The sequence below is a fragment of the Callithrix jacchus genome, chromosome 7, assembly GCF_049354715.1.
Source record: "Callithrix jacchus isolate 240 chromosome 7, calJac240_pri, whole genome shotgun sequence".
NCBI classification, from domain to species: domain Eukaryota; kingdom Metazoa; phylum Chordata; class Mammalia; order Primates; family Cebidae; genus Callithrix; species Callithrix jacchus.
Window position 1 is genome coordinate 49,939,676 of NC_133508.1, and position 22,051 is coordinate 49,961,726.

Sequence of the window (22,051 nt, forward strand, 5' to 3'; positions counted from 1 at the left end):
TTTGTCTTGCTCACTTGGGGTCACTTGCTCTGGAGTAAGCCTGAGCCATGTTGTGGGTACACTCAAGCAGCCTTGTAGGACTGAAGCCTCCTGCCCACATCTGCAGGAGTGGCTAATGCTGGAAGCAGATGCTCCAGCCCCAGTCGAGCCTTTGGATGACTGCAGCCCTGGCCAACATCTTGACTATAATCACCAGCTAGAATCACCCTGTCAAGTCTCTCCCAAATTGCCAACCCACAGAAACAGTGTGGTATAATGTTTGTTGTTTTCAGCCACAAGGTTTAATGCACATGGTAATAGATACTAATACATTCGGAGAGGAGAAGTGACTTCCTAAAGTCACATGGCCAGACCAGTGCTCTTTCTCCTGGGGAAAGCAAGGGTGAGAGAGGCCTGGGGAGGGACGAGAAGGCAGCTGAGACTTCAGAGTCAGACAGGTTGGAGTAAAATCGTAGCCCTGCCACCCTCATGCTGTGTGACCTCAGGCAAGTGACTCAACTAGTTTGAGCCTCAGTTTGTTCATTTATAAAGTGGAGATAGCGATACTGGCTTGAAATCTTGGTGCCAGGATGAAATGTCTGACCAAGGGCCTGGTACACAGTAGGTGCTCAATAAATGACACTGTTAATGTTACTGTGGAGAATCTCCAAGAGCATCCTGGAGGGCTTCACAGCTTTCCCTCCTGTCCATGGGAAGGGGCACAAAAATCCCAGTTCTGGAGAGCCAATGCCCCTTTGCTTAGTTTCCAACCAGGCTTGATCTCGGGGTGTCCTGCTTGTGGGTGTGCATTGCTGGGGTCCGCCCAGTGGCTGAGAACCCCTAATGTTGGTGCCTCACAAGGGCAAGGAGATCTGGGGGTATGAGTGGGAGGAAGCCTGACATGGGTCCTGCTGATTAGAACCTGCGGAAGCCAAGGGTGACCCAAAGAAGCTTAACTGGAGAATCTTCCTGCTACCAAGAAAGTTGCTCAGAAAAGGTGCATCTGTGGCCAGGCGCGGTGGCTCTCGCCTGTAATCCCAGCACTTTGGGAGACCAAGGCAGGTGGATCACTTGAGATCAGGAGTTCAAGACCAGCCTGGCCAACATAGTGAAACTACTAAAAATACAAGAATTAGCTGAGCGCAGTGATCCACGCCAGTAATCCCAGCTGCTCGGGAGGCTGAGCACAAGAATCGTTTGAACTCGGGAGGCGGAGGTTGCAGTGAGCCGAGATCACGCCACTGCACTCCAGCCTGGGTGACAGAGTGAGACTCCATCTCAAAAAAAAAAAAAAAAAAAAAGGTGCACCTGGACCCATCAAAGAAGAAAGGCTGAGGCCTCCCCATCTCTGATTTCCAGCCTCCTACCTGCCTGCTGCTGCCTGGGGCAGAAAGAATTCTTTATCTGCTAAGGGTATTTTGGGGTCACCTGGGACTTGGGTTCCCAGCTGTTGGGGAAGTCCCTGAATTTCCTGAACCAAGTTGGGACCTGTGTCTTGCTCAGCATCCCTTTGGTGACACGGATTCCCCGTTCCCCTCGAACAGCTTCCTGCTGCATTCACCTTCCTCACCTTTCCTCCAAGAAGCCCGCTGAGCTGAGACCATGCGAGTAAACACCACCTGCTCCCGGTCTCCTGCAGCCCCAGGGGCTTGGCTTCCTTCCACAGCTTGCTCTGGAGGGCCCCTGTGACCCCACAACAAGGACTGCTGCTGTACCTTGCACAGAGCCTAGGGACTTCCCCTTCCCCTCTTCAAAGCACTTTCACACTGCCTGAAACCTGCCGAGAGCACCCAGGGGCTCTGTCTACTGCCTGCTCTTAAGAGTCCCATAATGGCTGTTTTCCTTGGCTGCTACCAGTCCAACTCCCCCTGGGATCCAGCTGGCTCCCTGGCCACAAGATGTGCCCTTCTCTCCACTTGCAGCCATGCGTCAGCTACTTTCCTAGGCGCCCTGGGGAAATTCTGGTTCTCAGGAATACACAGTTTCCTGGAGCAGAAGGATGCCTGAACCAGTCATTATGGTTAGGACACAATGACATCAGTTCTAGAATTGCAGCACAAAAAATGACAGAAACCACTTTTTGACTGGGAAGAGGGCTGGCGGGGGGGGGCAAGGGACAGTGCCAGGAAAGCAACAAGGAGGAGGTGGTGTTGGAACAGGTTAGGAAGATGATCAGGAGTCTTGTGTGCGTCCCAGGTGGAGGCCAGCGTGGGCAAAGGCTGGCAGGGGTGAGAAGGCTGCACATTTGGCTGGAGTATAGGTCCAGGAGAAGTAAAAAGGCACAAGGGAGAAGTGTTTTTTTTTTGTAGAGCCATAGTTCCATTTATTATCCAGCAAACAGTGGGAGGACCAGGGGAGGGGCCCTGCCTGGATACCCTCCTATTATTGCCATGGGTTCCAGTTTGCTTCCCCAACCTAGAGGGCCTAGAGGTGCTTAGCCTAGGGAAAGAGTGAACCCGGCTTCTGGCCCTTGGCCCTTGGGATGGAGCATAGTCCAGATGGCCCTGGCCCTAGCACCAACTCATAAGCCCCCACCCCAGGCTCATCTCCTTAGGTCCACTGAGCTCCTCTTGGGGCCAGGCTGGTTAGACTCTAGACTGCGGGGTCCAGCTCCAAGCAGTCAGACTCTGAGTTGTGGACCCCCAGATGGCTGAACTCTGGGATCCTAATTCCAGGCTCTGTGTCAGGTGAACTTAGGTCTGGGGCTCCAGGTTAGGCTAGGGGCCTTCAGGGCTGCAGCAGGTAGCTGCCTTCATGGCTGGGTTTCTGGGGTGGTGGTGCCTTCTCAGGACAGGGGAGAAGTCAGCCCCAGCCGACTTGTGCACCCTTGGATTTGGGTGACCCTGACCCAGGGGATCCACTGCTCTGTGCCTTGGTTCTTTTCCTGCAAAATGGGCATAAAAGTAGGATCTTGTTCATGGAGTTTTTGTGAGGATACAAGAAACCAATGCCTGAAAACTCTTAGCATGAAATAAGCATTCAAAGGTAGCTGTTATTATGACCGTAAATTGAATAATATAAGTTTCTACGTGATGCAGGTCCTCTGCCCAAACCCACAGCATACCTCTGCAATGGTTCCGTACATGGGAGAGGCTTGGTGGAGAGATGTGTGCTAGAAAGGTCTCTTTGGAAACTCATGGAGGGAAGGATTTGAGGGAGAGGCAGATTTCCATAGCATCCATAGATTTATCCTTTTAAATGGATGTATAATATTCCATTATTATAAATAACTCTCAGAGTATTTCAGTTATTTATAAATATTTATAAATTAAGTAGTACACTTCTTTTTTTTTTTGGCTTTTGCTGAGAATTGCCATACTGCTTTCTGAAAAGGATTGTAACATTTACCAGCAGAGTATGAATGGGTATTCTGGTTTCACCACAACTTTGGGGTTGGATTTACCAAAATTGTTTTTATAAAGCAAAAAAAAAAAAAAAAAAAACATGGTGATTGAATAGATCTAAAAGTTTATCAAAGAAAGGTTGAATTTGCATTTCTTCAATTACTAGAAAGGCTAAACTTACAAAATTGTAATTGATTTTTATTTGTATTTCGCCTTGTGAAAGCTATTTTGATGCTGTTGTTCATTTATGTATTTAAAACACCAGCCCTTCTCTCTCTCTCTCTCTCTCTCTCTCTCCTTTAATTAAACAAAAAATAGAGATGGGTTTTGCTATGTTGCCTGGGCTGTTATCAAACTGGGCTCAAGTGATTCTCCAATCTTGGCCTCCCAAAGTGTTTGGATTACAGGCGTGAGCCATGTCACCCAGCTGCCAGCTCTTCTATAGTAGAAAGCTCTAGACTGGGAAGCAGGTATCCTGGGTTCCTCCTGTCGCTGTCTGGTTCTGTCACTATCACAGGCAGGTCACTTCCATAATTGCTTACCTCATTGTTTAACATAGTCCCAGTTCAAATAACCCACTTCCAGACTCTCCCCTGGATGTACTGGGCCTGGTATATCCAGGGGAGAGTCTGGAAGTGGGCCTCTTGGGAAGGGATGTGATGGAGCAATTTTCCCAAGTGGAGTCCAGCAGCTCCAGGAAGGTTGAGTGTGGGGTGGTCAGTTGTGAAGACCTTGCTGGGGAGTTCCTGGTGGGAGGTTACCACTACCACTCTGTAGGGCCTTCACCCGATGGAGGCTTGGTACCTTATAGGGCAGACCAAGGCAGACACAGAAACCAGAGGGTCCTGAGGCTATTTTGGGCTCAGGGAAATTAACCGGCCTATCCTTAATTAGAGCACCTAGGACTGCCTGCCTATTTCTGAGCCTTGGCTTTCACATCTGAAAACCAAACAAAATCAGTCAAAAGAACCCTTGACCTGTGGCCCACCCAGCAGATGCTCAACACAGATACATGGAATGTGGAATGAAAGGGGCAAAGAGAAAACCCAGGGGATGGGGACGCATTGCAAGGGAAAATTATTCACCAGCAAATGAGAACATAATTACAAAGAGGCTTGAATCATTTCTCTTAGGTAAGAGTGCCAGCCACCTCCGTTAGGAAGAAAACTCTAAAGGATCAAGGGTCAGGGAAATCAAATGATCTATCATCCATCAGTCCCTCTCCAACATTCAGTCCATCAATCTACCCATCCACCTACCCATTTACCCACTCACCTGCTGCTCATCCATCCATCTATGCATTCATCCATTCATCCATCTATGCATTCATCCATTCATCCATCTATCCATCCATCCATTCATCCATCTACCCATCCACCCACCCATTTACCCACTCACCTGTTGCTCATCCATCCATCCATCCATCCATGCATCCACATATTCACCTACCCATTTACCCACCTGCTTATCCACCTATCTGTCCATCCATCGTGCATTCATCCATCTATCCATCCATCTACCCATCCACCCACCATTTACCCACTCACCTGCTGCTCATCCATCCATCCATCCATGTATCCATGTATTCACCTACCCATTTACCCACCTGCTCATCCACCTATCTATCCATCCATCCATGCATTCATCCATCTATCCATCCATCTACCTATGCACCCACCCATTTACCCACTCACTTGCTGCTCATCCATGCATCCATCCATCCATCTACCCATGTACCCAACCACCCAACTACCTACCCACCCATCTATTTATTCACCTCTCCATCCATCCATTTGCCCACCCACCTACCATCCATTCATCTATCCATCCATCCACCCACACATCCATTCATCCATCCATCTACCCATCCACTTATTCCATCCATCCAGCCATCCATCCATCCATCCATCCACCCACCCATTCATCCACCTATTCATCTACCCATTTATCCACCTGCTGATTCACCTATCCATCCATCCATTCATCCATCCATCCACCTACACATTTACCCACCCACCTGCTCATTCACCTGTCCATCCATCCATCCATCCACCCACCAATTTATCATCCACCCACTGATTCATTTTGCAGCAAATGCTTATGATTGGGGATAGGTGGGTGATAGCTGCTTTTTCTGCCGTCTCCCTAGGCCAGTTGTCCCTTCCAAAGGGTCTCCAGGGCATGGGAGAAGGTCCTGGCTAATTGTGTCAGGGACAGGAAACTGCTTACATTTCACCGTTTCTTGGGGCGGGAGTGGGGGTGGGGGTATTGGGACCCCTTTGGGGCCTCTTAATGTCCTGTGAGTTCCCACCTCCAGGGCCAGAAGCTGCCTGCCTCCGGCCCCCCCCCTCCCCCGTCCCCCAGCCCTGTTGCGGTGGGCAGCACATTCCCTAGAACCAGGACCACTCGTTCAAATCGGGGCGGGCCATTCAAATAAGAGGCGTGACTTTTCCTGAGTCATCTCTTTACGGTTGACCCGTTTTTCCTCCGCTGCTAAGTAGCTCAGTGTTCCTGGAACCAATTTGATAGGGGAGAATTAAGGCTGGACTCTCGGAGAAGGAGCAGCCACTTTTGAAGTGACTTCACGGTGCGCGGTTGGGTGCGGACTAGGTGGCAGCGGCGGAGGTGTGCGGGCGCCTGAGGTCCACGCGCGCGGCTGGGAGCCGCCAGGACCGCACGTGGGCGCCGCGCGCTTCCCACGCTTCCCAGGTGGGCGCGGGCCGCCAGCCCAGCCCCTGCGCGGCCCCGAGGATGCGCGCCTTCCGCGCCGCGCTGGGACTGCTGTTCCTGGGGGCACTCCAAGCTTTCCCACAGGTAAGCGGGTGACGGGTGCCTGGAGAAGCGCCGGCGGTCCCGAGCCCGGACAGTGTGGGGTGCTTGGGACTCAAGGAAGGACACTCCTCGCCCAGTTCCCTGCTTAGCTGAGGTGAGGGAGCGAGGTTGACAAGCAGGGACGCCGGAATACGCAAGCACCCACAGGTGGGAGGCTGGCTCAAGGGCTAGTGGGGGGCGCCTCCTCCGCACCCCCCCTCGCCCATGGCTGGGACTGATTCTTTCATTCAGTACGTGACATAGGCATGAGGCGCTCTTTGTCCGCCTACTTGCGGGCCTGTCGGGATCCTGGGCGGATCAGGTGAGGCCTTGGGGGTGGTGGGCCGGTTGGCTAGGTGGGATCTCCCTTGGAATGTTGGTCGTCCCCGCTGTGTGCGCGGTCCCCTTTTTGTCCTCTCCTTAAGGCAGCCACTGACTGGAGGGTCGAGGGAGGGAGGGAGGGAGGGAGGGAGGGAGGGGGAGTTGGCTGTGGGTGAGTAGGGTGAGGGTGCAGGACCACCCAGATTAGCTTCCCCAACCCGCGTCTGGCAAATCAACACTGTGGATTGAATTCGCTGGAGCACCTGGTGGGCATTTGCCCCGGAAGAAGGTCAGTGGTGGGCTGAAGTCTATGCTGGGTTACCTCAGAATTGAGTTTGGGGACTGCTTTAGGGAAACTGAGGACTTACCAGCGGCCAGCGCTGAATTAATCACTGCGGGGAGAACTCAAATTAACCAGGTGTGTTTCATTGAGCCCAGGGGCTGTTGGAGAGAGAGAGGGCCTTAGCTGACCCAGGACCCTGGTGGACCCCTGCATAGAACCATAGCAGGTGTGGGTGGATGCCTGCTGAATGGTATAGAGGGAAAGGAAGGAGCAGGCTGTTGGTCCAGTGGTTGGTTGCAATGGCGGGAGGGAGGATCCAGTTCTCCTTTAATCCTACAGGAAGAGAGGAATCCAGGCTATGGAGTTCAATTCTAGTCATCAACCTTAGGCAGTGGGAGGAGAGTGGTGGAGTGGGCTTTAGGCAGGAGGGAGGATCTACACAGCAAAGGGGACAGCCAGATGCCCCCTTCCATCTCCAATGGGCAATGTGAGGTGGTCCCCACTTCCTCCCCAGAGGGCAGAGGGGCAAAGCCCTGGCTAGAGACATCCTGTCCCAGCTCTGTAAGCCCTCACCTGGGGGAAGGTAAGAGTTTGGAGCGCTAAGGTCTTGGGGAGATGAAGGGAAGGAAGAGATGTGACACGAGCTTGGGGGGCTTTGCTGGTTTGGGAACCGAAGCTCATGTGCTTCCTTTCTGTAGAGTGAAACCCTCTCCACTTTTTTTTATGTTAGAGCAGGGTCTCACTCTGTTGTCCAGGCTGAAGTGCGATTATAATTCACTGCAGCCTAAACTCCCATACCCCCCTACCTTTTTTTTTTTTTTTTTGAGATGGAGTCTCGCTCTTGTTGTCCAGGCTGAAGTGCAGTGTCAAGATCTTGGCTCACTGCAACTTCCCGCCTCCTGGATTCAAGTGATTCTCCTACCTCAGCCTCCCAAGTAGCTGGGATCACAGGTGTGTACCATGACACCTGGCTAATTTGTGTATATTTAGTAGAGACGAGGTTTCACCATGTTGGTCAGGCTGGTCTCGAATTCCCAGCCTCAAGTGATCCTCTGGTCTCGGCCTCCCAAAGTGCTGGGATTACAAGTGTGAGTCACCACACCCAGCCTCCCATACCCCCTTTTAAATAAAAATACTATTTAATTGCACAAGGAATATATAAATATATCTTCAAAGCAAAACTATAAACACTACAGAAAAAGCCAAGTCTCTTGACACCTCCTCGTCCTGAGCTCTTCAAAGATGTAACCACCATAATTGATTTGGCATGTTTCCTTTGCAGACCTTTATAAACGAATGTCCATATTAATATTGTTTTTATAGAAATATATGGAGTTTTTCATATACTATACCTTACGGTATATATGGTTCTTCATTTGGCTTTATGATGTCTAGGAGACATCTTGGCGAGCTTTCTATGCTGAAACTTACAGATTGTCTGCCGAGGTTCTAAAATGCCACGTGGTCTTTTACCAAGTGGGATGTTTCATAGTTTATTTATGTCCTGGATGGTTGGGTAATAAGGTTTTCACCATTATTCTTTATTTGTTGGTTTGCTATTACAATGCACCCTATATGGGTGCTTTTGGAAATGAATGTGTGTGATTCTTTCCTAGACAAGAGGCTGAGAAGAGAATACTGAGGTTGCAGGGTGAAAGTGCACTGAATTTGAAAGACACCACTGAGCTGCTTTCCAGGGTGGCTGGACAATTAACCCTCCCACTAGCAGTGCAAGAGAGTAGTAACTTTCCCACATCCTAACCGACATTTGATCTTATCAGCATTTTAATTTTTCTCTATGTGATTAGTGAAAAGGGTTTTATCCTTGTTGCCTTAATTTGCTTTTCTCACCTGCTGGGGAAGCTGAGAATCTCTCTGGGCTCGGGCAATAGGCCATTTCTTGGCATGAGTCAGGGTGTCCTTGGGGAAGGGGCTGCCTGCTCAACACAGTACTCCCTTTGGCCTCTCAAGCCTTCTTCCACTTCTGTTTTTCCCAGTAAAGGTTTAGGAAGCTCATTATTAAAAAAAAAAAAAATCCCAAATTAGGGCTTAAATTTCCTTGAGTTTAAAATTCTTTCTTTCTTTATTTTTTTGAGACAGAGTCTCGCTCAGCTGCCCAGGCTGGAGGCAGTGGCACTGCAACCACCACCCTCTTCGGGGTTTGAGTGATTCTACTGTCTCAGCCTCCCAAGTAGCTGGGACTACAGGCACCCACCATCAGGCCTGGCTAAGTTTTGTATTTTAGTAGAGGGGTTTCATCATGTTGGCCAGGCTGGTCTCGAACTCCTGACCTCAGGTGATCCCCCGCCTTGGCGACCCAAAGCGCTAGATTTACACATCGGCCTAAAATCCCCCATTTTTTTTTTTTTTTTTTTTGAGACAGACTTACTTTGTCTTCTAGGCTGGAGTTCAGTGACAAAAATCTCAGCTCACTGTAACCTCTGCCTCCCAGGTTCAAGGGAGTCTCCTGCCTCAGCCTCCTGAGTAGCTGGGATCACCACTGACGCCCACCACTATGCCTAGCTAATTTTTATAATTTTGGTAGAGATGGGGTTTCGTCACGTTGGCCAGGCTAATCTTGAACTCGGGGCCTCAAGTGATTCACCTGCCTGGGCCTCCCAAAGTGCTGGGATTACAGGTGTGAGCCACCGCGCCCATCCTGAAATTCTTTTTTCATCTCTGTTTGATTTTTCCCAAGACTCCATCATTTTTCGCCTGGTACTCTGAGGCAGGAATGCTTTCTTGCTAGCTGTCACCATCTGAGAAAGAGCCTCTGACGATTCATATCACTGTCTTGCCGGATTGTGTTTCTGTAATATGACCCAGGATTAACTGGTGCATATCTGCAGAGAAAAGTTTATTCCTTTCTAGCTCCATCCTTTTCATCCAGGCACCATGGGGTGGGGTTGGGGGCGGGGGAAGCCCAAGGCTTCCTGTGAACTCTGTAGACTTAGAATTCCCCAACATCATGTTCCTTGCCAGTCAGTACTAAGGTCAAACAAGCCTTCCTCCTACATCCACGTACCCCCAGTTCCAGCCAGATGTAAGCAGGTTTGCTTTGGATTAGTGTGCAGGCTGGGACCCGGAAGGTTCTCATGAATGAATCTTAGCTGGGGCTGGATGTGATGGCTTATGCCTGTAATCCCAGCACTTTGGGAGGCCAAGGTGGGCAGATCACTTGAGGCCAGGAGTTCGAGACCAGCCTGGCCAACAAGGTGAGGTTCCCCCCATCTCAGGGTCCCCGTCTCTACTAAAAGTACAAAAATTAGCCAGGCATGGTGGTAGGCGCCTATAATCCCAGCTACTTGGGAGGCTAAGGTAGGAGAATCGCTTGAACCCAGAAGGCAGAGATTGCACTGAACCAAGATCGAGACACTGCATTCCCATCTGGGTGACAGAGTGAGACTGTGTCTCAAAGAATTTTAGCTGGGGTGATAGAAAAGCTCTATGTGTCATTCCTCTGCCTAGCATTTTAACTTTAAAAGCTTAGCTAGTTACCCCATAGAGTGGAATGCTAATGGTGGAATTTCAGGGAGTGGCAAAAGGGCGGGAGAGACTTTCTAGTTTTCTTTTGCAAAGAGGACATTTCTAGGGCTGCTCAGATCCTGCAGGGTGGCCAGACAAGGGGACCTGGAAAGGAGGGTACTCTGAAGGAGTGGAAGGAGGGGCTGGCTTGTCTTAATCAAGGCCATCCCTTCCTGGGGCGGCACTAGCACTCTGGGGTCAGGGAGCCGCGTTACTCAGCTTGAGAGCAGTGAGTGCCGGAAGGAGGGGCATTTACTGTAAGTTTCTGCTTCTGCTCCCACTCATATCTGACTTAGACTCGTTTCTTGAGTAAATTGTGATTCATTCTAAGGTTTGCATACTCCCTCATCACGCTTCTTCACATCAGGACAATCATCAGAAGGAAAATGGGGCTGAAGGATGTCTGTGTCTGGGTGGGGGGGAGCCTGGGAGGCTCGAGGGTCCTTGGCACAGATGGCTGGTTCAGCCCAGCCTGCTTTGCGGGTGGGCCATCTGGGACAGTTCTCACTTCCCAGCAAAAATCCAGTGTGGAGGCTCAGAGGTGGGGGAGGGTCTTGCCCACAGTTCCGGGACTGGTTGGGGTAGTGCCTGCCTGAGCCACAGACTACACATGCAGGATGTCAAAAAAGGCAGCTCTGGGCCATGCCACTTCTTGTCTCTCTCTTCCCTCCCAGGTCCACTCAGGGGATTCTGTGGTGGGAGTGGGAGGGGGACCTATGGTTAAAACCCAGTGGTTTTTAACCATTCTTGTGGCATCGCTGGTGGGAGGGACTTTTTATACATGGCTCCGTCTAGTTACTCCTTGCATGCATAAGTCCTTTGGTGACACTGAGGCAAGCATTCACACACACATGCATTCCGCAGATCTGAAATAAGCCAGGCATGGCTCCAGGGACTTTCATTCAGCCTCTGCTCCTATGCCCCCAATGACAGGATGCTCACTCCTTCCTGAGGCAGCTCATGCCATCCTGGGTTAGCTCTGGCATTTCGGTGATCTTCATGATATGCTGAAATCTAGGGCTATTTATTTATTTATTTATTTATTTTTTTGAGACAGAGTCTTGCTTTGTTGCCCGGGCTGGAGAGCAGTGGCATGATCTCAGCTCACTGCAACCTCTGCCTGCCAGGTTCAAGCAGCTCTCCTGCCTCAGCCTCCTGAGTAGCTGGGACTACAGGCACACACCACCATGCCTGGATAATTTTTTGTATTTTTAGTAGAGATGGGGTTTCACCATGCTGGCCAGGCTGGTCTTGAACTCCTGACTTTGTAAACTGCCTACATCAGCCTCCCAAAGTGCTGGGATTATACTGTGTCCAGCTTTTTTTTTTTTTGAGATGGAGTTTTGCTCTTGTTGTCCAGGCTGGAGTGCAAAGGCGCCGTCTTGGCTCACCACAACCTCCACCTCCCAGGTTCAAGTAATTCTCCCGCCTCAGCCTCCTGAGTAGCTGGAATTACAGATGCATGCCACCACACTGGGCTAATTTTTGTATTTTTAGTAGAGACAGGGTTTCACCATGCTGGCCAGGCTGGTCTCAAACTCCTGACCTCATGATCCACCTGCCTCAGCCTCCCAAAGTACTGGGATTACAGATATAAGCCACTGCACCCAGCCTTTTTTTTTTTTGAGATGGAGTTTTGCTCTTGCTGCCCAGGCTGGAGGGCAGCGGTGTGATGTCAGCTCAGTGCAACCTCCAACTCCCAGGTTTAAGTTATTCTCCTGCCTCAGGTTCCTAAGTAGCTGGGATTCCAGGTGTGCCACCATGCCGGGCTAATTTTTATATTTTTAGTAGAGACAGGTTTCACCATCATGGCCTCGAACTCCTGACCTCAGGTAATCTGCTTGCCTCAGCCTCCCAAAGTGCTGGGATTACAGGTGTGAGCCACTGTACCCAGCCTGAAATCTAGTTTTGAAAATGAGTCACCTCTCTGTTCCTCAGAAGTGTCTCTGACGATGTGAAGACTGTGACCTTGGGTCCCCAGAGTCTCTGTCAGTCACACGCCTGTCCTCCAACATTTATTCTTCCTGTAGCATGAGCTCAAGGTTCCTCATCTGACTGTTCTCTTCATTCATTCCACACACATTTATTGAGCACCTTCTGTGTGCCAGGGAGCACTCTGGGTACTGCATCCATGTACTGTACAGCCAGGTCTCTGCCCCATGGAGCTGACATTTGGCAGGGGTGACAGTAAACAGACTGCTGCTAGTTACAATGAGAGGATTGGGTGTGAGAGAGATTGGTGGCTGCTTTAGATGGGGAAAACAGGACATCCTCTTGCAGACGGTGACATACACGTGGAATGAAAAGACAGAGACAGCCAGTGAGAGATCAGCAGATGAGCATCTGGGCCCAGGGGGCAAAAGCCCCAAAAAGCAGTGGGGGGGGGAAGACAGTGCGGCTGGAGTGGAGTGGGTGAAGAGGGGTGTTAGGAGAAGGTGTCAGGAAAGTTGGTAGATCGTGCAGAACTTTGTGGACCATGGTGAGGTTTTTGGCAGGGGAGCGATACTGCATCATATATTTAAAGTTCCCTCTGTCTGCTGTGGATGGTGGGGGGTGGGGGAGCAGGCAAGATGGGAGCAGGAAGCCAGGTCATTGCAGTGATTCGGGGAGGAGTGAGCAGAGATGGGAATGTGCTTCTTTTCTCCTTCTCCTCCTCCTCCTCCTCCTCCTCCTCCTCCTCCTCCTCCTCCTCCTCCTCCTCCTCCTCCTCCTCCTCCTCCCTCTTTTTTCTTTATGTAGAGAAAGGGTCTTGCTATGTTGCTCAGGTTGGTCTCAAACTTCTGAGGCTCAGGTGATCCTCCTGCCTCAGCCTCCTATGTGTTAGGATTACAGGTGTGAGCCACTGTGCCCAGCTGGAAGGTGCTTTCAAGATAGAATCAACAGGACCATGGATGGGTCAGGTGGGAGTGCAGAGGGAAATCAGGGATCTTGTCCATATTTGGGAGCTCAGCATCTGACTGCATGGAGGTGTCATTTTGGGAGGCAGGTTTTTGGAGGAAGTTCTATTTTGCCCATGTTCAAGTGCAGGTGGGGGTTGGGTGTTGAAGTATGGAGTCCTCTAAAGTGTTCAAGACCCCGATATGGATCTCTGGGTACCAGAGTTGACTGCAGAATTTCTGGTGCCACCTGGGCCAGAGACCACTCCCCAGTAGACTTACCTTACTTCTATTAATCTAGCCCAAGACCCCATTTTTTTTGCCCCCTACATTATTCTGTTGATTCTTTCCACCACAAGCATAGGCTCTTTTATTCAACCTGATTATAGTGTGTGCCAGTTTTCTTTTGCTGCTATAACAAATTAGCACACATTTGGTGGCTTAGAAGAGCATGAAGGTATTGTCTTATAGCCCTGGTGGTCAAAGGTCTATGACAAGTCTGTAATCCCAGCACCTTGGGAGGCAGAGGTGAGCAGATTCCTCGGGGCCAGGAGTTTGAGACCAGCCTAACCAACATGGCAAAACTGCTAAAAATACAAAAATTAGCTGGGTGTGGTGGTTCGTGTCTGTAATCCCAGTTACTCAGGAGGCTGAGGCACAAGAATTGCTCAGACCTGGGAGGCAGAGGTTGCAGTGAGCTGAGATTATGCCACTGTACTCCAGCCTGGGTGACAGAGCAAGACTGCCTCAAAAAAAGAAAAAAAGTATATGATAAGGCGGTGGAGCTATGTTTTCCTTCCTTCTGGATATGCTGTGGCAAAATGTTTCCTTGCCTTTTTCTTTTTCTTTTTTTCTTTTTTTTTTTTTGAGATGAACTCTTGCTCTGTTGCCAGGCTGGAGTACAGTGGTGCAGTCTCGGCTCACTGCAACCTCTGCCTCCTGTGTTCAAGCGATTCTTCTGCCTAGCCTCCCGAGTAGCTGGGATCACAGGTGCGTGCCACCACACCTGGCTAATTTTTGTATTTTCAGTAGAGACGGGGTTTCACCATGTTGGCCAGGATTGTCTTGATCTCTTGACTATAATCTGCCTGCCTCAGCCTCCCAAAGTGTTGGGATTACAGGCGTGAGCCACCACGCCCGGCCTGTTTCTTTGCCTTTTTCCAGCCTCTAGGAGCTGCCTGTGGTCCTTGGCTCACTGCCCTGCATCACTCTGAACTCCGCTTCCAACCTCACAGCTCCTCTCTCTCTCTCTCTTTTTTTTTTGAGATATAGTCTCACTCTGTCACCAGGATGGAGTGCAGTGGCACGATCTTCACTCACTACAACCTCCACCTTCCGGGTTCAAGCAATTCTCCTGCCTCAGCCTCCGGAGCAGCTGGGACTACAGGTGTGCACCACCATCCTTGGCTAATTTTTGTATTTTTAGTAGAGACGGGGTTTCACTATGTTGTCCAGGCTGGTCTCGAATTCCTGACATTGTGATCTGCCCGCCTCGGCCTCCCAAAGTGCTGGGATTACAGGCATGAGCCACCGCCCCCAGCACCCCCCTTTCTTTTTTAAGACAGAGTTTTGCTCTGTCGCCCTGGCTGGAGTGCGGTGGCATGATCTCTTGGCTCACTGCAACCTCTGCCTCCTGGGTTCAAGTGATTCTCCTGCCTCAGCCTCTCAATTAGCTGGGACTACAGGTGCCAGCACCCATGCCCAACTAATTTTTGTATTTTTAATAGAGACAGATTTCACCATGTTGGGCAGGCTGGCCTCAAACCCCTAGCCTTGAGTGATCCACCCACCTTGGGTTCCCAAAGTGCTGGGATTATAGGTGTGCACCACCATGCCAGCTAATTTTTGTATTTTTAGTAGAGATAGGGCTTTTTTATATTGGCCAGGCTGGTTTTGAACTCCTGACCTCAGGTGATCCACTTGTTTCAGCTTCCCAGAGTGCTGGGATTACAGGCATGAGCCACTTCTGAGAGACAGTAGAGCATTTAGTTAAAGGTATGAACTTTTGTGTCAGCCTGTCAAGGTTATCCTTTGCTTCTGACAGCAGATGGTGACCTTGAGCAAGTTCAGTTACCTCTGTGTGCCTTGGTTTCCCCATCTATAAAATGGGCTAATAACAGAAGCTACCTTGTATTGTCAGGCTGGTGTAAGGATGACATGAGTTAGTACGTATCGAGTGCTGAGAGCAGCTCCTGGACACAGTGAATGCTGTGTAAATAAAGGTGAGCCATTATTAGGTGCCTGTTGTATGCTGGGCACGGTGGATGCAGCCATGGAGATGAACCAGTTCCAATCCTTGCCCTTGATGGGTGACAGTATGGGAAGGGGAAGACAGAGGAGAGAGTGGCCAGTACTGTGTGGGGGACTGTCTGGGGCCTGCGGGCGTCCAGAGGAACTCATCTTCACTTCCACCTGGGTCAGTCGGGGGAAGACTTTTGGGGAAGGCTCCAGAGTTTGCAGAGATGAGGCTCTGAGCCACAGATACTGCCATTGTCCTAGCCAGCTTTGCCCAGTGCTCTGAGGCAGCAGAAGGGGTCAGAGGTCAAATAACACATCAGTGCTGATGTTTGGGGTGAGCCTGAGGCCTGCTTTGGAAGCCCCACCCAGCAGGTTTCTCTTGGGTCCTCCAGGGGGCTGAGAGCTCCTAGAAGTATCACTCACAGCTTCATCTCAGCAATCAACTTTCTTGTTTTTTGTTTGTCTTTTTTTTTTGAGATGGAGTTTTGCTCTTGTTGCCCAGGCTGGAGTGCAATGGCACAATCTTGGCTCACTGCAACATCCGTCTCCCAGCTTCAAGGGATTCTTCTGCCTCAGCCTCCCCAGTAGCTGGGATTACAGGCACCTGCCACCACGCCTGGCTAATTTTAAAAATATTTTTAGGAGAGACAGGGTTTCTCCATCCTCCCCTCCCCTCCCCTTTTCTTTCCTTTTGGACAGAGTCTCACTCTGTCACCCAGGCTGGAGTGCAGTGATGAGATCTTGTCTCACCGCAACATTTGCCTCCCAGGTTCAAGCAATTCTCCTGCCTCAGCCTCCCGAGTAGCTGGGATTACAGGTGGCCACCACCACATCTAGCTAACTTTTTGTATTTTTAGTAGAGATGGGGTTTCACCATGTTGGTCAAGCTGGTCTCAAACTTCTGACCTTAAATCTGCCTCCTCGGCCTCCCAAAGTGCTGGGACCTCAGGTGTGAGCCTCCATGCCCAGCCCACTACATTTTCCTTTGCAGCTGCCGTGGTCCTGTGGCAGCCGTTGCTGCCCGGGAATGCACTTTGGGGCTTTGTGGTTTATATCCCATCTGAGCTGTAGCTAAGGATGCAGCTCTAACATTACCTTCAGCCGTGGAACCTTCAGGATCCCTTCAGTCTGAGCAATTGGCTCATGGAGCTGGATCGGGATTTCTGTGGGGCAGTAGGGATTTCTCCATGGGAAGTGAGGATTGAGCAGTTGCTGAATTCTGCCTCAAGATGTCATGGACTCATTCTTCTCCATCCTGTCCACCACCCCCACCTGAATGGTCCCGAAACCCTTCAAAGGTTCCCTAGTGCCAAAGGCAGCGCTTCCCAAAGCCACTGTCTGGCAATGGCAGTTCTGAGAAATAACGGGTCTGTGGCCAAGGAAGTTTGAAAAACATGGCAAATTTTTCTGACCAGCCCCCAAACACTTCTTTGGAGAATCAGAGAGTAAGTAAGCACATCAAGGCTCTGAGAGGCCCAGTGATCTAAAATGGAAACCTCTCAAATGGACTCCAGTAATGATTTTTGTTTGTTTATTTATTTATGAGACGGTCTCATTCTGTTGCCCAGGCTGGAGTGCAGTGTTGCAATCATAGCTCACTGTAACCTCCAATTCTTAGGCTCAGACAATCTTCCCACCTTAGTTTCTGAGTAGTTGGGATTACAGCCACATGCCACCCTACCCAGCTAATTAACAAATATCTTTTTTGAAACCCCATCTCTACTACCCAGGAGTGGTGGCGCACGCCTATAATCCCAGCTACCTGAGAGGCTGAGGCAGGAGAATTGCTTGAACCCCAGGAGGCAGAGGTTACAGTGAGCTGATATTGCACCACTACACTCCAGTGTGGGCGACAGAGTGAGACTCGGTCAAAAAAAAATCTTTTTTTATAGAGACAGGGTCTTGCTCTGTTGCCCAGGCTGGTCTTGAACTCCTGGGCTCAAACAATCCTCTTGCCTCGGCCTCCCAAAGTGCTGGGATTACAGGTGTGAAGCACTGTGCCTGGCCTTGTTTTTTTTTTTTTTGCCTGTCATCTATTACCTTCCTGTAGCTCCAGCATTTGATAAAACGCTATCTGAGAAATGACAGTGAAGAGCTTCTGTGCTCATCTCTTTTTCTGACTCTCTCTTCTGCCTCCCTCTTGCATTTTTAAGTTCCCTTAAACTGCATTGGGCCCAGCTGGATAATCCAGAAGAATCTCAAAGTCAGTGGGTTCACAACCTCAACGCCATCTACTGCCCTGATTCCTCTTTGCCATGTAAGGTGACATATACGAGCACATATATGAATATATCTTAGAAATAGATGCTAGATGTCACAAAGAAAAATTAGTACTGGGACAAAGGATCTTTCAACAATGCAGTTTTTACTCCTGGACTGCAAGAAAGGTACCCTCACTAGCTGTCATGCCACAGGAGTACAATGAACAAAGGAAAACAGACAAATTTATTCCTTACGCATTTGGGGTCGTCCTTAATGCTGTGTCTGATCTCCATTGGCTGGAGCCAGACCTCACAATCTAAACTAAAATGTGATTGGCTTACAACTTAACACTTTTTAAAACAAGTAAAGGCAATGGGACACAAGAAGGAAGCCAGACAGGAGAATCCTGTGCAGAAAAGCACCATCAGTCTTAACGCTGCCATTCTGGCCCTGGGAACTAACAACTTGGACGTCCAATCAAGAGACCTAATCTGAAAGTTGGTAATTTCAAAGATGACAGGAGGATAAATTTACAATGATGGGAAGAAACCAGCGTAAAAAGGCTGAGAATACTCAAAATCAGAACGCCTCTCCCTCTAAAGATGATCACAGTTCCACATCAACAATGGAACAAGGCTTGATGGAGAACCAGCACATCCCAATAACAGAATCATGCTTCAGGGAATGGATAATAAGAAACTTCTGTGAGTTAAAAGAACATGTTGTAGCCCAACGTAAAGAAACTAAGAACTTTGAAAAAAGGTTTGATGAAATCCTATTGAGAATAGATAACTTAGAGAGGAATATAAGTGAATTAATGGAACTGAAGAATACAATACAGGAACTCCGAGAAGTATGCACAGGTTTAAACACTCGAATTTTTCAAGCAGAAGAAAGGATAACAGAGGTCAAAGTCCAACTTAATTAAAGAAAACAAGAAGACAAGATTAGAGATAAAAGGATAAAAAGGAATGAGCAAAGTCTCCAAGAAATGTGGGACTATGTGAAAAGACCAAATTTACGTTTGATAGGTGTATCTGAATGCAACAGGAGAGAATGAATCCAAGCTGGAAAATACCCTTCAGGATATTATTCAGGAAAATTTTCCTGAACTAGCAAAGCAGGTCAATACTCAACCCCAGGTAATACAGAGAACACCACAAAGATATTCCTCAAGAAGAGCAACCCCAAGGCACATAATCGTTAGATTCACCAGGGTTGAAACGAAGGAGAAAATACTAAGGCAGCCAGAGAGAAAGGTCAGGTTACCCACAAAGGCAAGCCTATCAGACTTACAGCACATCTCTCAGCAGAAACTCTACAAGCCAGAAGAGAGTGGGGGCCAATATTCAACATCCTCAAAGGACAGAACCTTCAGCCCAGAATTTCATATCCAGCCAAACTAAGCTTCACAACTGAAGGAAAAATAAAATATTTTATGAACAAGCAAGAACTCAGAGATTTTATTACCACCAGGCCTGCTTTACAAGAGCTTCTGAAAGAGGCATTACACACAGAAAGAAACAACCAGTATTAGCCCTACTAAAAATATACCGAAAAGTAAAGAGCACCAACATAAAGAAGAATTTTCATCAATGAATGGATCAAACAGCCAGTTAACATCAAATGGCAGTAACCCTAAATTTAAATCGACTAAATCCCCCAATCAAAAGACACAGCCAAAACCCAACAGCATGTTACATCCAGACCTGTTTCACATGCAAGGATACACAAAGACTCAAAACCAAGGAATGGAGAAAGATTTACCAACCAAATGGAGAGCAAAAATAAATAAATAAATAAATAAAAAGCAGGAGTTGCAATTCTCGTAATGGAAAAAAAAGATTTTAAAGCAACAAAGATATAGTGGTAAAAGGATCAATACAACAAGAGCTAACGATCCTAACACCCAGATACATAGAGACTTAGATTCAATGAGACAGAAAATTAATAAAGATATCAAGGACTCGAACTCAGATCCGGAACAAGTAAACTTAATAAATATTTATAGAGCTCTCCACTTCAAATACATAAAATATACATTCTTGTCAATAACACATCACACCTACTCATAGGTTTAAATGAAACATTGATTGGCCATTATTAATACCCTTTTTTTTTTCAGAATAAAGCAATATTTCCGTTCACCCTCCCTCTCTCTCTTCCTCTTTCTTTCTCTCCTTTACTCATTTTTTTTTTCTTTCCTTCTCTCAAAAAAAGAAATCAACTTGTAAACCTCTAGATCCAGGTCGGCAATGTCTCTCTCATTGCTTGAATTCCTTCCTTCCCTTCCCTCCCTCCCTCCCCCCCTTCCTCCCTTCCTTCCTTCATTCCTTCCTTCATCCCTTCCTTCCTCCTTCCCTCCCTTCCTGCCTTCCTCCCTTCCTCCTTCCCTCCCCGACCCCAAAAAAAAAACCAAGTAAAGGCAATGGAGAGCTGGGACATGCCTGTGAGTATATCCAGCACAGATATCTTGATTAAAGTCCAAGGACATAGACTGTACTACATGCCTATGAGCATGGCATGTCTAACAGCTGCATAGGATAGGGCTTAACAAAGTTATTAGCATACTTTATTCACTAACGAGAAAGGAAACTTAAAAAAATTTTTTCTACTTACCACAATATATCACCCTAGGGCCTGGGGATTAGGAAGTGGTCATCTTTAGGGGGTGCTATTCTGCTGACCACAGACCCTGTCTCATGTTCTCCTTCTATCCCACATGACAGTAGGCACACAGTGAGAATGATATGATTCTTGCTAACTGGCAGAGCAGGAGCATCACCATCTTGGACAAGCGTCGCCATATTAAGTTCTCTTTGATTAGAAACCGCCTAAATCCAACCCCAAAACGTCAGTCTAATGGCTAATGTCAGCATGACCATAAACCACAATGACATCTCCAACCAGAAATATTCCAACCCTAAGATAAACACCCCCATCCAGCCAGAGACATTCCAACCCCACAGTAAAACTCTGCTCCACACAGAAACATTCCTAGCCTGTGACAAGCTCCCCCTCCCAGAACCTTTAAATACCTTGTTCTGTACCACACAGAAACATTCCTAGCCTGTGACAAGCTCCCCCTCCCAGAACCTTTAAATACCTTGTTCTGTAAGAGAAAATGCTGCTGACCGAAATTAGCCAGAATAAACCTATCTTTGACTGTTAAGCCACTTTTCATGTTTTCTTCTTCTTTCTTCAACTCTTACACAAACATCATCTCCAGGTGCTCGCCTGTCCCTGAGGCTCCTTCCTGCCAGGGACTCCAGGCTCCATCCTCTGTGGCTGTTTCTGTGTTCACCGTCTTTGGGTTTTATCTCCAACCCTCGGGCCATGCAGCCTGGATCCCTGCATGCTCTTCCTCAGCTGTGCAGGAACTGGGGGAAGCTCAACGCGGCACCTGCTTGCAGTTGGGACAACTGTGAGAGGTGCTGGCTGTGGCCAGGGAAGGACTGTGTGTACCAGTGGGTGTGTTTAAAGGGGGAGGAGGATGACTTTAGTTTCAGGTAGTCTCTTGGTCTGGAGGTCAAGTGAGCACTCAGTGTGGAGAGAGGGGTTCAGGGTCCCACAGAATTAGGAGGTGACCGAGTCCGGTGTGTGGTGGTGGTCTAGTGGTTGCTTAGGAGTGGGAGTGTGGCAGCAGAAGCATAGTCCTCTAAAATGTCCATACATTCTATTTTGTTAATTTGTGACAGGGTCTCACTCCGTCACCCAGGCTGGACTGCAGTGGCCCAACCACAGCTCAAGCGATTCTCCCATCTCAGCCTCCCGAGTAGCTGGGACTACAGATGCATTCCACCATGCCTGGCTAATTTTTGTATCTTTTGTAGAGACAGGTTTTCTCCTTTGCCATGTTGCCCAGGCTGGTCTCAAATTCCTGAGCTTAAGTGATCCTCCTGCCTCAGCCTCCCAAAGAGCTGGGATTATAAGCACAAACCACTGTGCGCAGTGAAATGTCCACATATTCTAATCCTTGGAACCTGTGACTATGGATCTTGAGACAGGGAGATTATCCTGGAATTATTAGGACAGGCCCAATCTAATCACATGAGACCTTAAAAGCAGAGAACCCAGCCGGGCACGGTGACTCACACCTGTAATCCCAGCACTTTGAGAGGCTGAGGTGGGCAGATCACCTGAGGTTGGGAGTTCAAGACCACCCTGACCAACATGGAGAAACTCCATCTCTACTGAAAATACAAAATAACCCAGGCATGGTGGCACATGCCTGCAATCCCAGCTACTGGGGAGGCTGAGGCAAGAGAATCCCTTGAACCCAGGAGGTGGAGGTTGTAGTGGGCTGAGATCGCACCATTGAACTTTTGTTGCCTGGGCAACAAGAGTAAAACTCTGTCTCAAAAAAACAACAACAAAAAGCAAAGAACCCTTCCTGGCTGCGTTAGAGAGAGATGATAGAGGTGGAGAGACAGATGTGATTCTAGGACTCAGCCCACCATTGCCGGCTTTGC

The 22,051-nt window shown here is 48.8% G+C and overlaps 1 protein-coding gene across 4 annotated transcripts in view; it reads left to right on the top strand.

Annotated features, from left to right (window-relative positions):
* Positions 1-5,827: 5,827 nt before the first annotated feature.
* TNFRSF8 (TNF receptor superfamily member 8) overlaps positions 5,828-22,051 on the top strand; it is a 76,794-nt gene continuing 60,570 nt past the window's right edge. For all 4 annotated transcript variants that reach the window (XM_009000415.6, XM_078330399.1, XM_078330401.1 and 1 more), the window contains exon 1: positions 5,828-6,137. In XM_009000415.6, coding sequence (XP_008998663.3) covers positions 6,075-6,137 — 63 coding nt within the window. In that variant the 5' untranslated portion in view covers positions 5,828-6,074. The remainder of the gene's footprint in view (positions 6,138-22,051) is intronic.